Source organism: Triturus cristatus, chromosome 1_2 (genome assembly GCF_964204655.1).
Source record: "Triturus cristatus chromosome 1_2, aTriCri1.1, whole genome shotgun sequence".
Lineage (NCBI taxonomy): Eukaryota > Metazoa > Chordata > Amphibia > Caudata > Salamandridae > Triturus > Triturus cristatus.
Window position 1 is genome coordinate 948,176,579 of NC_140580.1, and position 12,415 is coordinate 948,188,993.

The 12,415-nt window shown below is 47.3% G+C and overlaps 1 protein-coding gene across 1 annotated transcript in view; it reads right to left on the bottom strand.

Moving 5' to 3' along the window:
* Nucleotides 1–12,415, bottom strand: part of CDK5RAP2 (CDK5 regulatory subunit associated protein 2) — a 723,544-nt gene that overhangs the window by 415,188 nt on the left and 295,941 nt on the right. Inside the window, exons 18-19 of the mRNA XM_085609970.1 lie at nucleotides 4,114–4,238; nucleotides 72–187 (exon numbers count right to left, since the gene is read on the bottom strand). Of these exons, the coding sequence (XP_085466096.1) occupies nucleotides 72–187; nucleotides 4,114–4,238 (241 nt within the window). The remainder of the gene's footprint in view (nucleotides 1–71; nucleotides 188–4,113; nucleotides 4,239–12,415) is intronic.

A 12,415-nucleotide genomic window follows, 5' to 3' on the forward strand; every position in this document is an offset into this window, starting at 1 on the left:
CTGCTAATGCCCGCGTTCTTGAGAGAAAGTCATAGAAAAAGAAAACCACAATCTCTCCTTCAAAATCGTACCTTTTTTCTCAGTTCCAGCAGTGACATGTTTTCTACGTCAAGATTCAGAGGATCTTTTTCACCCAGGCAAATGCTAAGATAAGTGGTCTGATCCCAGCAAAATGAAAGCGTGTCATCTGCATGAAAAAACAGTCAGTCCAGTTAATACCGTGACTATCACATACTTTTAGTTAGTATGAAAATGCCAATGAAAAGATGGGAAATCATAAACTTAAAAAACTATTTGTTGTAACTTGTAATACAACAAGCAAAGAAATGTTAGTGTTTAAATGTTAATTTACGGATTTGTTGATTAAATATATTTACAGGCATTCTGTTTGTGCAGCACAGGATTTTATAAAACAATAATGACAGAGAAAAGGGGAAAGAAACATAAAATGAAGTGAAACAAATGTTCCAGTTGTTCCTGTTGTGTATCCTTATCTAGCCTGTTTCTAGAGAAGGATACACATGTATGTTCTCACACACACATTAGATGTGCAGTCATTAGTGCCAGCCATTTTCTGAAAAGACTCATTTTGATTTGGTCACTAGCCGCAACACCTTGAAATGATAACACACTACTTCACAAACCTGAAGAGCCCTTGATTTTATGGATGTGCGGGGACATGGAAGTATGCATCTTCAAGGTCTATGGTTGCCAATAAGTAATTGCTGAGTAATTGAATGTCAAATATAGGTCTTAATATTAAGTCGGTAAGAGGAATACAGAAAATACAGACTAAACTCCTTGATTTCTCTCACTGTGTAGCAATTCTTCTGTTGTTACCTTGAGCAGAAGTTCATTAACCTCTTGACAAAGAAAAATGATATGATCATCGTTGCAATGCTGTGTTTTGGGTGTTCCCATCAACTATATACAGTACTCGTGTTGGTGCCATTTTTCACCCACCTGTCTGAGTTACAGTTCCACGACTGCTGGCAACCTCTGTGTTCCTCCATCAGTTCTAAGTGGTATGATGCAGTCATTTACTGTCAGAGGCGGAATATCTTGAGTACTGTCCTCTCCCTTATCCTCTATCACAGTTGAATGATACTATGATGTTTTTGCCTGTATACCACCTGCAGCTTGTGCGTACTGACTTGCTCTCTTTCTTTGTGAAAATGTTCACTTCGTAAAGAATCTCTTGTATGAAAGCAACACCAATAAAAAGAGAGACTTTCTTCTATAACAGTGGATCGCCCACACCTGCTCATTAAGCTTGAAACACACCCATCACCGAGGATGGGGACACTATGAGATAACACGTAAAAAGAGCATGTAATGGAAGCTAGAAAGGGTTTTCTTGCACAAAACCTTTTTTAGATAAGCATATCATGACATAAAAATCTGGCTTTTCTGATATTCATTATGTCTGTAGAAGCCAGTGGTGTTAGTACCCAAATAAGGGTCAAGAAGAGAGGGAATAGGCCAGAAGTCGAGTCTATTTCGCAATTTGCTTCAGCACAGCCTAAACAAACTCTGGTTGTAGAGACTCATTCAGTAGCCTTTCTGTCCAAGTCTGGGTTGTCAATCGAGAGTAGCAGAAAAAGAAAAGAATAGCTGTCGCACGTATGCTCACAATGCCAACAATACTGTCCATGAAAGAAACAAATAGTTTAGACAAGATGCGTATCCAATCCCTATAATTAAATTATCTGCTTGACTTGGCCGACGCCCTCAATATGGTAGCACCAGGCAAGGGGAAGCAGAAAAGTTACCTGTGCAGGTCACAATTTCTTTAAAAACACACCCAGAATGAAGCAGGGTCTAGTTTTACCATATAGTGCCCCAGGCCCATTCTGTCCACATCTAAAGCATGAGAGTCTCAATTGTCCCTGCCAGCCCACAGACTGGGTTATGCTAAAATTGTCCACACTGCCTAGAGCGTCTACAGAGGCAGTAGGCCTCACACCCTCCTGTAACTTCAGATGTATCTCTCCTATGAAGGCCAATAAACTCAGGTCACTGTCTTTCTGGTGAACAAGTCTTCTAGCCCCTGTCCTCTACGTGTACATCTTACTGAACATCAAGAAGATGGAGCAATAACAAGATGCATCTGTCATCTAGAAGACAAGATGGGATAAAAGTGGGAATGGGGCCCAACTGGGACTTTCCGCAGCTTTGGAAACTAAAATAGCGAGAGGGCCTAAAATAAACACTAGCCTTATAAGGGAGCTTTCACCCTAAAGCTTCCGAGAGGTGACGCAAAGTGTTTTTGATTAAAAATTCAAACTTTTATTATGTTCTGTGGTCAAGCATCTGCCAAAATTAGATTGTGTGGTCAATGGTTCCTCATTTCAAATTTATAAATGGGCTACTTATCTGCCCATCCATTGACCACCTCGCGCAGTGTATTTTTTCTCACGACGATGGTGTTCCCGGTTAACCGTTTTATTTAGAATTTTGATTGAGGTTGTAATGTCTCATTGTACTTTGATATTCATTTTCTCTCTCTCTCTTTTTCTTTGGATTGCCGTGATTTTAAACTTACAAGATTGCATTTTTTTGCTCATGATCTGCGATGTGTCTTTGATACTTGTAACTTACTAGTATGCATAGTGTTATTTTTGATTAATGAAGAGTCTTTGACATTTGTGTTTAAATTGTTTGAATAAATAGTGCCACTCTTGACTCAGTTCATGCATTTTACACGTGTGTCGTTATTTTAAATAGAACATTTCTGCGCTAAATTATGTGGTAAAAACCACCCTCTAACAAGATCATCAAGAGAAGACTTTGAATTCACATACAGACCTGATGTCCTAGCAAGCAACAAGTTCATGTTGAGGAAGATAATGTAAATGGAATTGCTTATACTTCTTATTCTTATAAGTAGAGTGTGAAAGGTATTGCATATTCACCAAAAGTGTAGTGATTCTCCGTGCACACTTTTTTAAATCAGTTTTTGTAATTCTTCAAGTAGTATTGTGGTGGTGATCCATCCGTTGCACTGCGTCTGACAGTGCCTCTAAATTAAACAAAATAATCAGGTCAGGGGTACCAAAATAACACCTCCAAAGAGAGCTTTGCAAACTGGTTCAAGGAGGTGTATGGAACAAAGAACCTCCCTCTCACAGGTAGCCAAAAATATTTAGGCACCTCCTTCCAGACAGTCTTCCAGCACATCTACTGATAGGAGATATGGCAAGAAGGAAAAAATGGACATTCGGGGAGAAAAGCAACACATGTATGCATTGTCAATTCCACATCCATTGTTATCAAAACTGTACCTCCAAAATATGCTGTAGCACTATTGCCACCTGATGGCATGCCTGAGCGATATTCACTCTTTCCGAGTTCAGTGTCCTTTTGGGGGACACTTCTTTTTTTATTTGTATTTACAATCCAAGTATATTACCAACTATACTTTGAAATTCATTGACCACATCTTCCCAAAAAGCCTGTATATTACACGGTTCCAAGGAAGTTGTATAACATCTAACCCCTCTGCTCCGCATCTATCTACAATAACACAATGTGTAGTTAGAGTATATGTATCCATTTCAACTAGGCAACACTCTGATCTGAAATGATAAACTACTGGAGGAGTATTTTCTATTTTCCTCACTAATTCCTCATTTCCAAGGGTACTTTCTGGGTACATCTCTTAGTACCCAGTAATATACCCACCCCAGAGTTATGTATGCCCTTGGTATTGGAAACTACAGGTGAATGAGGGTAGAATACCACGCCGCATAAAGGGCACTCACAGTGAGGTACCAGTAGCTCGTACGTACAAAACAGTCAATTAGATTAGTCATGGTCATCATTATATATTACTGTAGAATCAGGTGAAGAAAATCTAATTGCAGGCCAACATGACCGTAAAAGGTGGTCTAAGTCTACTGATTGTGAAAGAAGTACTTAAAATAGGAATTACTGAATAATTCAAAGAAGTGCTGGAAGGCATGGGTGAGAACAAAATATATATGCAGTAATATTGTAAAAATGTGTCAGAAAAAAACATATTTTAAGGCTCTTCACTCAGGTCTTAGCCAAAAATAGAAAAAAAAGTGTTTCATTGATACACTTCAATAATAATAATAATTATTCACATACCATCCCTACTTTTGCTCATTTTAAGCTTTTCCTCCAAAATCTTTCGAAGTTCCTGATTAGCCTGGATATCTTCTTCAAGTTGCTTACGTAGTGCGCATATTCTGTCCATCTCTGCTTGCATGTTCCTGATTCATACACAAAATACAGGGTATTCAAAATGTGCATCAAATAAATGCCTTTCCATTAAAAACAGTACAGGTTTCTCTTTCAGTATCCACCTGCATCAGTGTTGAATAACCACAGTCTGCCTAACTGGTCTAGCCTTTATCATCCATAGCATCTTCACTTTTTTTTTAAACAGGATCTCAACATATATGAATTGTTAGCCACCAGTAACATTGACAACACATGCAAGAACATGTGCTTTTGGGTTTTTCTCACTCAGGACCCTCCAAAGAGGTCTTTAAAGACTAGTCGGTATTAACAAGAAATTCATTTATCGTCATTTACAATCTATTGAACATTCTCAGCCAGGGGGTTAAACAGGGCTGTTTGGGATTTTCAGGTGTAAGCTCCCTAAAGCATCTATGCTTAGGCACTCTCATTTTTGGTTTGATACTGTGTTAGTGGTTTACTAGATGGGTGTCAGTTCGAGCAAAAAGCTGTTGAGATGTAACAACGAGCTGTCTATATTCTATGAAGAAGACTATGTTGGATTGAAAAGTACTTCTGGAAGTGGGTCTTACTGTGAAGTTATAGACAATACCTTGCTGAGGTTGATGCTTAAAACAAACTGGTGAAGTTAGATCACAAATGGTATTTGGATAATTGACTATGTGTTGTTGGATGTATGGTTTCTTCATTTGAATTTATGATTTCCACGTATAAGCTAGGTAGATATAAACGAAATTCTTACAATGCTATAAAACGGTTTTCAAGAAGATCCTGGCCCGTGAGCGTGTACAAACACACACAGAAAATGCTAGTTACACTATAGACATCTGTTCCTAGTTTGTAGTGCTATTGATTCACATATTTAACATTCTCCTGTAATCTAGTGTTGGGTTTGGACTTTGCAAGTTCTTTTTGCTTGAAGAAGTCTGTTGAGCAGGGGTGTGGAATTTAAAAAATATCTACTTGCCCATGGGGCAGGTTGCTTCATAAAACTACTTGTCCTGTAACAAAATCCACTTGTCCCTTTGGTACCATGTAGTGCGGTGACAAATTATGGCAGCAATCTCATTATATAAGAGCTCTGATATAGCCTCTCTAATTATGCCAGGGTTCATACCATAGTAGTGTTTGAATACTTGCAATCCCCTTATATTGCCATGTTTCCGCAGAGCTACATACTGGTACTGAAGGTAGTGGTAAGCAATAGTTCCAGGGTTTGAATGCCCTTTTACTAACTTGCATGTTTTAAGGGTTTTCAACAACTCTCCTCTACTCTTTTCCCATACTGAGAAATATTGGAAATTTACTCATGACAATGGCAGACGTAAACCTTCTTCCAGAGTTGGGAAAAAAGTGGTTGGAGGGAAAGTGAACTTGCAAACACTCAGATTTTCGCATGAGCAAATTTGCACATGCATATGTGCTCATGCTAAAAACCAGTTCACAAATATTTTCTAGGAGTACTATTTCTTGTCTTATGTCTGTAAATTCTTGGGAATTCACGAAAGCCGTATGGCTGCACTTAATGCAAGGACATATACCATGGCTGCACTTCTGAGACTTTCTTTAATAATTTTGGGCCCCTAATTTGGTCTGGCATTGACTATGACCTTTTGCGTTAATTAAAATTCTGTCTCTTTCTCTCTGTATCGGCTGGCTTCACTGTGAGTGACAGCATTCTGCTCTTTCACAATGAGCATATCGGCACACAAAGTAGTTTTGTTCAGTGTCAGTAACTACTATGGCAGTGTGTGCTTTTTGAGACCAAAAACATATATAAGTTACAATGGTGAGGGCCCGGCAGCTCCCACACCAAAAGGTTTTACAAAAACCATGCCAAAACAAGTCGCACATTGACAAACCAAAAAGCTGACCACCAATTTCAGACCTACTGGCTTTGCCAATGCTTGTTATTTTTGTTTCCCATAATCTTATTGAAACTGGTTACACTGATTTTCCATTATGAATATTTTTGGGAAATACTAGCATGCATCAACACATTACTAAACGATGCTGCAAAGAAATCATACCTGAAACTTTACACTAGTTTAGTGAGATGTTTTTTTCCTGCTTTAATATTTTAATGAACATTTTATTTTAAAAGCAAAGAATCATCAATCTTGCTTTCAAGCTTCAGCAAATATTTGCATAAAATCAGAGAGCATTCTGGGAGCATTATACATAGTCTCAAATTGCTAAACTTCGAAAACATGTGTACACCTTTTTATACTGGAACTACTGACAGTAGTGCAGTCAGAGCTTACAACATTTACTTAGAACACTCACCCTAATAATAAAGGCTTTCAATTAATGAACCATACATACAAGTTTGAACAGTATTAACATATGGACACAATTTTTATCTTAACTGCAGACAGTGCCCGTTCCTGATCCATAATATGGTACTGCAAACTGGCAGCCAAAGGGTTTGTGCTGCTGGGTTTAGACGTAATTGTTGCTCTTGACCCCAAAGAACAAGTTACTTACCTTCAGTAACGATGTATCTGTAAGAAACATTAGTTAGTTAGATTCCTCACCTTACAATATCCCCAGGCGTCAGGCTGGTCCAGAAAGAATTTTGTAGCAATACACCTTGCGCGTCGCTAGGCGTCGTCTGCGGCTCCGCGTCCGTCGTTGGCGTAGTGCGCCGGAATGACGTCGGAGTACTTAGACGCCGCCCTCGTGCGCTTACGTCAGTTCTTGTACATAGCTTTCCGCGCCAGGAACGCAGAGCCATGCAAGAGACCGACACTGGTGCCAAAAAAGTCTAGGGGCCTGAAAAAGATAACCTTAACCCTAGATGTCAGTTCACAGAACAGGGAGGATGGGTGGGTCGGTGAGGAATCTAACTAACTAATGTTTCTTACAGATACATCGTTACCGAAGGTAAGTAACTTGTTCATCTGAAAGAAACACGTTAGTTAGATTCCTCACCTTAGAATTGATACCCCAGCAATACCAACCCCGGTGGTGGATCTGCGAACCAAGATCACACCAGAAAGTCCTGGAGAACAGAATGGCCAAAGAAGCCATCTCTCCGAACTTGGCTGTCCAGGCAATAGTGCTTGGCGAACGTGTGCAGTGATACCCATGTCTCCGCCTGACAGATGTCCTGCAAGGGAACTCCCCGTCCCAGGGTAGTAGTCGCCGCTGTGGCCCGGGTGGAATGGGCTCTCAGCCCAACAGGAGGGTCCTTTTTCGCCAAGGAAAAAGAAACCTTTATACACAATACGACCCACCGTGAGATGGTCCGCTTGTGTACAGCCCTCCCCTTCTTAGCACCTACGTACCCAACAAAAAGTTGGTCGTCCACCCGGAACTGTCTGGTGCGGTCCAAATAAAAGGACAGCGCACGTTTGAGGTCCAGACGGTGGAGCCTCTCTTCCTCTTTCGAAGGATGCGGAGGCGGAAACAAGGTGGGCAATGTGACAGATTGCCCGATGTGAAAGGGGGTCACCACTTTTGGAAGAAAAGAAGGACGAGTCCGGAGGACAACCTTGTCCGGATGAACAGAAAGAAAAGGAGGCTTAGATGACAGAGCCTGGAGCTCACTCACCCGTCTAGCCGAGGTGATAGCTACCAGGAAAGCAGTCTTAAGAGTCAGAAGACGAAGGGGACAATTGTCAAGAGTCTCTAAGGGAGCGCACATCAGAAAGGTCAAGACAAGATTCAAATCCCACTGAGGCATTACGAAGGGGACAGGAGGGAACATGTGAGTAATGCCGTGAAGAAAACGCGAAACAACAGGGGACTTGAAAAGAGAAGGCTCATCAGGAAGCCGTAAGAAAGCAGAGATTGCAGAAAGATAACCTTTCATGGTGCCCAGAGCAGAGCCCTGCTGGGCCAAAGAAAGAAGAAAGAGAAGAACCTCAGAGAGAGGGGCGGAAAGGGGATCCACAGCCTTTGCTGTGCACCATGCCACAAATTTGTTCCACCTGCAGGCGTATACCGATTTTGTGGAGGAACGCCTGGCTGCCAGAATCACATCGCAGACTTCAGGAGGCAAGTCAAATGGCATAAACTGTCGCCGCTCAATCTCCACGCATGGAGGTGGAGACTGGACAGGTTCGGGTGGAGGACCGTCCCCTGCTGCTGCGACAGAAAGTCCTCCTGAAGAGGCAGTCGTACCGGAAGATCGATTGACATACTGAGTAGCTCGGGATACCAGTACCTTCGTGCCCAATCCGGAGCCACTAAGATGACTTGGGCCCAGTCGCGACTGATCTTCAGCACTCTGGGCAGAAGTGGTATAGGCGGAAAGGCGTACAACAGACCGCAAATCCACTCGCGACAAAAAGCGTCACCGAGCGATTGCCACCTCGGAAATTCCAACGCGCAGAATTGCTGACATTGCTCGTTCACTTCAGTTGCGAATAGATCTAACCAAGGCTCTCCCCACTGCAGAAAGAGACCTTGCACCACGTCCGAGTTGAGACGCCATTCATGATCCATCATGCACCGGCGGCTGAGTTCGTCTGCTCTGGCGTTCAGAGAGCCCGCCAGATGTTGAACCACCAGGATGATGCCCTGGTGTTCCAGCCATGTCCATAGGCGCATAGCCTCCTGACAAAGGGTCCACAACCCCACACCGCCTTGTTTGTTGCAATACCACATGGCGGTGGTGTTGTCCGTGAACACCTGCACGACACTTCCCCGGACAGAGGGAAGGAAAGCTTTCAGTGCAAGCCGGATCACTCTTAGCTCCAAAAAGTTGATATGGAGTTGAGACTCCGCCGGAGACCAGAGGCCTCTGATCTCCGCCGCTCCCATATGGCTCCCCCATCCCAGGATGGACGCATCCGTCACTACTACGTGCTCCAGGTGGGGTAGGGAGAGGCATCTGCCCCGGACCCAATCGCGGTCCGTGAGCCACCAATGCAACTGTTTCGCAGTGCCCTCCGAGATCAAGACATGGTCGGACAGGTTGGCTCGATGCTGGGCCCACTGAAACTTCAGGTCCCACTGCAGAGCCCGCATTTGTCACCTGGCGTAATGCACCAAAAGGATGCAGGAGGCCATCAGCCCCAGAAGCCGCAGCACCAACCTGACCGAAACCCACGATAGAGGCCGAAAGATGGGAATCAGAGCCTGAATTTCCCAGACCCGCTGTTCCGGAGGATAGGCCCGGAACTGCGCCGAATCAAGAACCGCTCCGATGAAGAGGAGCTTCTGGGAGGGTCTCAGGTGTGACTTCGGCACATTGATGGAGAACCGCAGCAAATGCAGGAGGTCGGCTGTAGTCTGGAGGTGGGAGACGACTTGCTGGGGCGAGCCCGCCTTCAACAGCCAGTCGTCGAGATCGGGGAAGACTGGAACCCCCGATCTGCGCAGATGAGCTGCGACCACCGCCATCACTTTCGTGAACACCTGAGGGGCACTGGTGAGGCCGAAGGGGAGCACGGTGAACTGAAAGTGCTCCTGACCCACCGTGAACCGCAGGTAATGCCGGTGGGCCGGCAGGACGGGGATGTGAAAATAGGCGTCCTGCAAGTCCAACGCTACCATCCAGTCTCCAGGGTCGAGGGCAGCCAGAACCTGACCTAAAGTGAGCATCTTGAACCGTTCCTTCCGGAGTAAGGCGTTGACGCTCCTGAGGTCCAAGATAGGGCGTAGGCCCCCTTTGCCCTTCTTGGGAACCAGAAAGTAGTGGGAATAGCAACCACGACCTACTTCTGGACCAGGAACGCGCTCAACGGCCTCTTTGGCCAAGAGGGCCGTAACTTCCTTCCGCAGAAGATTCAAGTGATCCTCCGACATACGGTGGCACTGCGGTGGCATGGCTAGAGGGGTCGTCTCGAAGGGGAGGGAGTAGCCCCTTTGGACGATTTGCAGCACCCACCTGTCCGATGTGATGGATCGCCAGTGGAGCAGGTGATGGCGAACTCTGCCGCCCACTGGCGTGGAATGGGCCTGAAAGCTCGGACTAGGAGGGCTTTGAGGCGGATGCTGCCGGGGTGGATGTGGACTGACCGGCACGTTGTCCTCCAGTACCGCCTCGGCGGAATCCACGTCCGCGTGCAGGTTGGTTCTGCGGCCGGTGGCTAGGCGGACGTGAGGAGGCGCCCCTTCCTTGGCCACGAAAGGGGCGAAAGGCGGAAGTTTGCTGCCGCTGGGCCGAGAGACCCAAGGACTTGGCCGTAGCCCGGGAGTCCTTGAAACGAGCCAGCGCACTATCCGCCTTCGCACCAAAAAGGCGAGTGCCATCAAAGGGTATATCCATGAGGGTACTCTGGACATCCCCCGAGAAAGACGTGGACCGCAGCCAGGCGTAGCGCCGGAGCGCCACCGTGGTGGAAATCGCCCTACCCAGCGAGTCCGTGGTGTCTAGTCCACATCGTATGGCATGTCGTGCTGCATCTCGCCCGTCAGCAAGCGCCTGGGAGAGACGTGTGCGGGCCTCCTCTGGACACAGGGGCAGCACGTCCTCCACCGTATCCCACAGAGAGTGGGAGAAACGGTCCAAGAGGCAAGCGGTGTTCAAAGACCGCAGGCCCAAACTCAGGGAAGAGAACAGCTTCTTTCCGAACTGTTACAGCCTCTTAGATTCCCGATCCGGAGGAGCGGACGGGAAGAAGGATTGGGAAATTGAGGCCTGGATAACCAGACTCTCGGGGGTGGGGTGTTGGGACAGGAAACTGGGGTCACCCAGAGCAGGGCGGTGGCGCCAGGCCACGTTCCAATCCACAGGAGGAACTGTGGAGGGTTTGGACCAAGTGCCCTGCAGAACGTCTATGAGGGCCTCATTGAACTACAGCAGAGGCTCTGTGGAGCTTGCTGATGGTTGAAGCACCTCTGTGAGGATGTTAGTCCTCACAGCCACAGCAGGCAACTCGAGCCCCTGGGCTTTGGCCGCCTTGCGCAGCACCACTGAGAAAGCTGCACCTTCCTCCGAGGCCACAGTCGGAGGAGAGATGAAACCAGCGTCTGGGGAGGTGTCCAAACCACTGGCATCCCCCAATTCGTTTGCCTGTCTGGCCATAGGGTCCTCAGACCCCTCCCAGTCGCCCCCGTCATCCGATTCCTGATAAACAGGAGGAATGATCGGAGCTGGGCGGTAGATGAAACGCCCATCCATCGGCGTCGAGCGGTGCCGCGCCAGCATCGGGCCCGGACCGGGGCTAAACCGGGGAATGGCGTCGTCCGGAGATGGCGCCGGAGGTGGAACCGGTGTCAGCGGATGAGGCGTCGTGAGGTCGACCGGCGCCGGCAGAAATCCAGGCCTGGATCTCTCGGGGACCAGCGGCGTCGGCACCGAAGTCGTCGACGGCGCCGGAGCCGCAGGCATGCCAGGTCGCCCAGTCGAGCCCTCGGGGCCCGAAGGCGCGCCGGCAGGCGTCGACGGCGGAGCCAGGCCCCTCATGGCCGAGAGGAAAGCACTGACCTCCGCCGGAGTCGCGTCAGTCCCAGGGACCGGCGGGTATGGGGACGGACGCGGCTCTGGCGGCACCGCGGCGGTGGGACCACCCTGACCCTCGGCCGAGTCGCGCAACCGGCGAGGGGAGTCCGGTGTCGCCTCTTGGACTTCTTTGATCGCTTCGACTTACCCGAAGACTTCGAGCCCGACGAGCGATGATGGTGGCTGCTTCTCCGCGACCGGTCCTTGGACCTCCTCCTGGACCGGGACCGTGAGCGGCACGGAGCCGAGTGCCGAAGCTCGAGAAGCTTACGGGACCGCTCCCACCTAGCCTTCGAGGTCAAGGCCTGACAATCGAGGCACGACTCCGCGTCGTGGTCGGCCCCCACGCAGTAAAGGCACCGGCAATGGTGGTCCGTCAACGACATCAGTCGATTACAGGAGGCACAGGCTTTACCCAGGCATCCTACCGGCACCAGAGTCGAGTCGACAGAAGACCAAAAAGAGTAAAAAAGTTTAGTCAAAAAGTGACTAAGGGGTAAGCTCTTCCCGGATCGGCGCTGTCTGGCGCGGAAAAAAGAAGAACTGACGTCAGCGCGCGAGGGCGGCGTCTAAGTACTCCGACGTCATTTCGGCGCACGACGCCAACGACGGACGCGGAGCCGCAGACGACGCCTAGCGACGCGCAAGGGGTATTGCTACAAAAATCTTTCCGGATCCAGCCTGACGCCTGGGGATATTCTAAGGTGAGGAATCTAACTAACGTGTTTCTTTCAGAACAATATGTCCTGGGAGTTGGATTATAGGAATTCCACATCCCTGTTTGAGTCACAA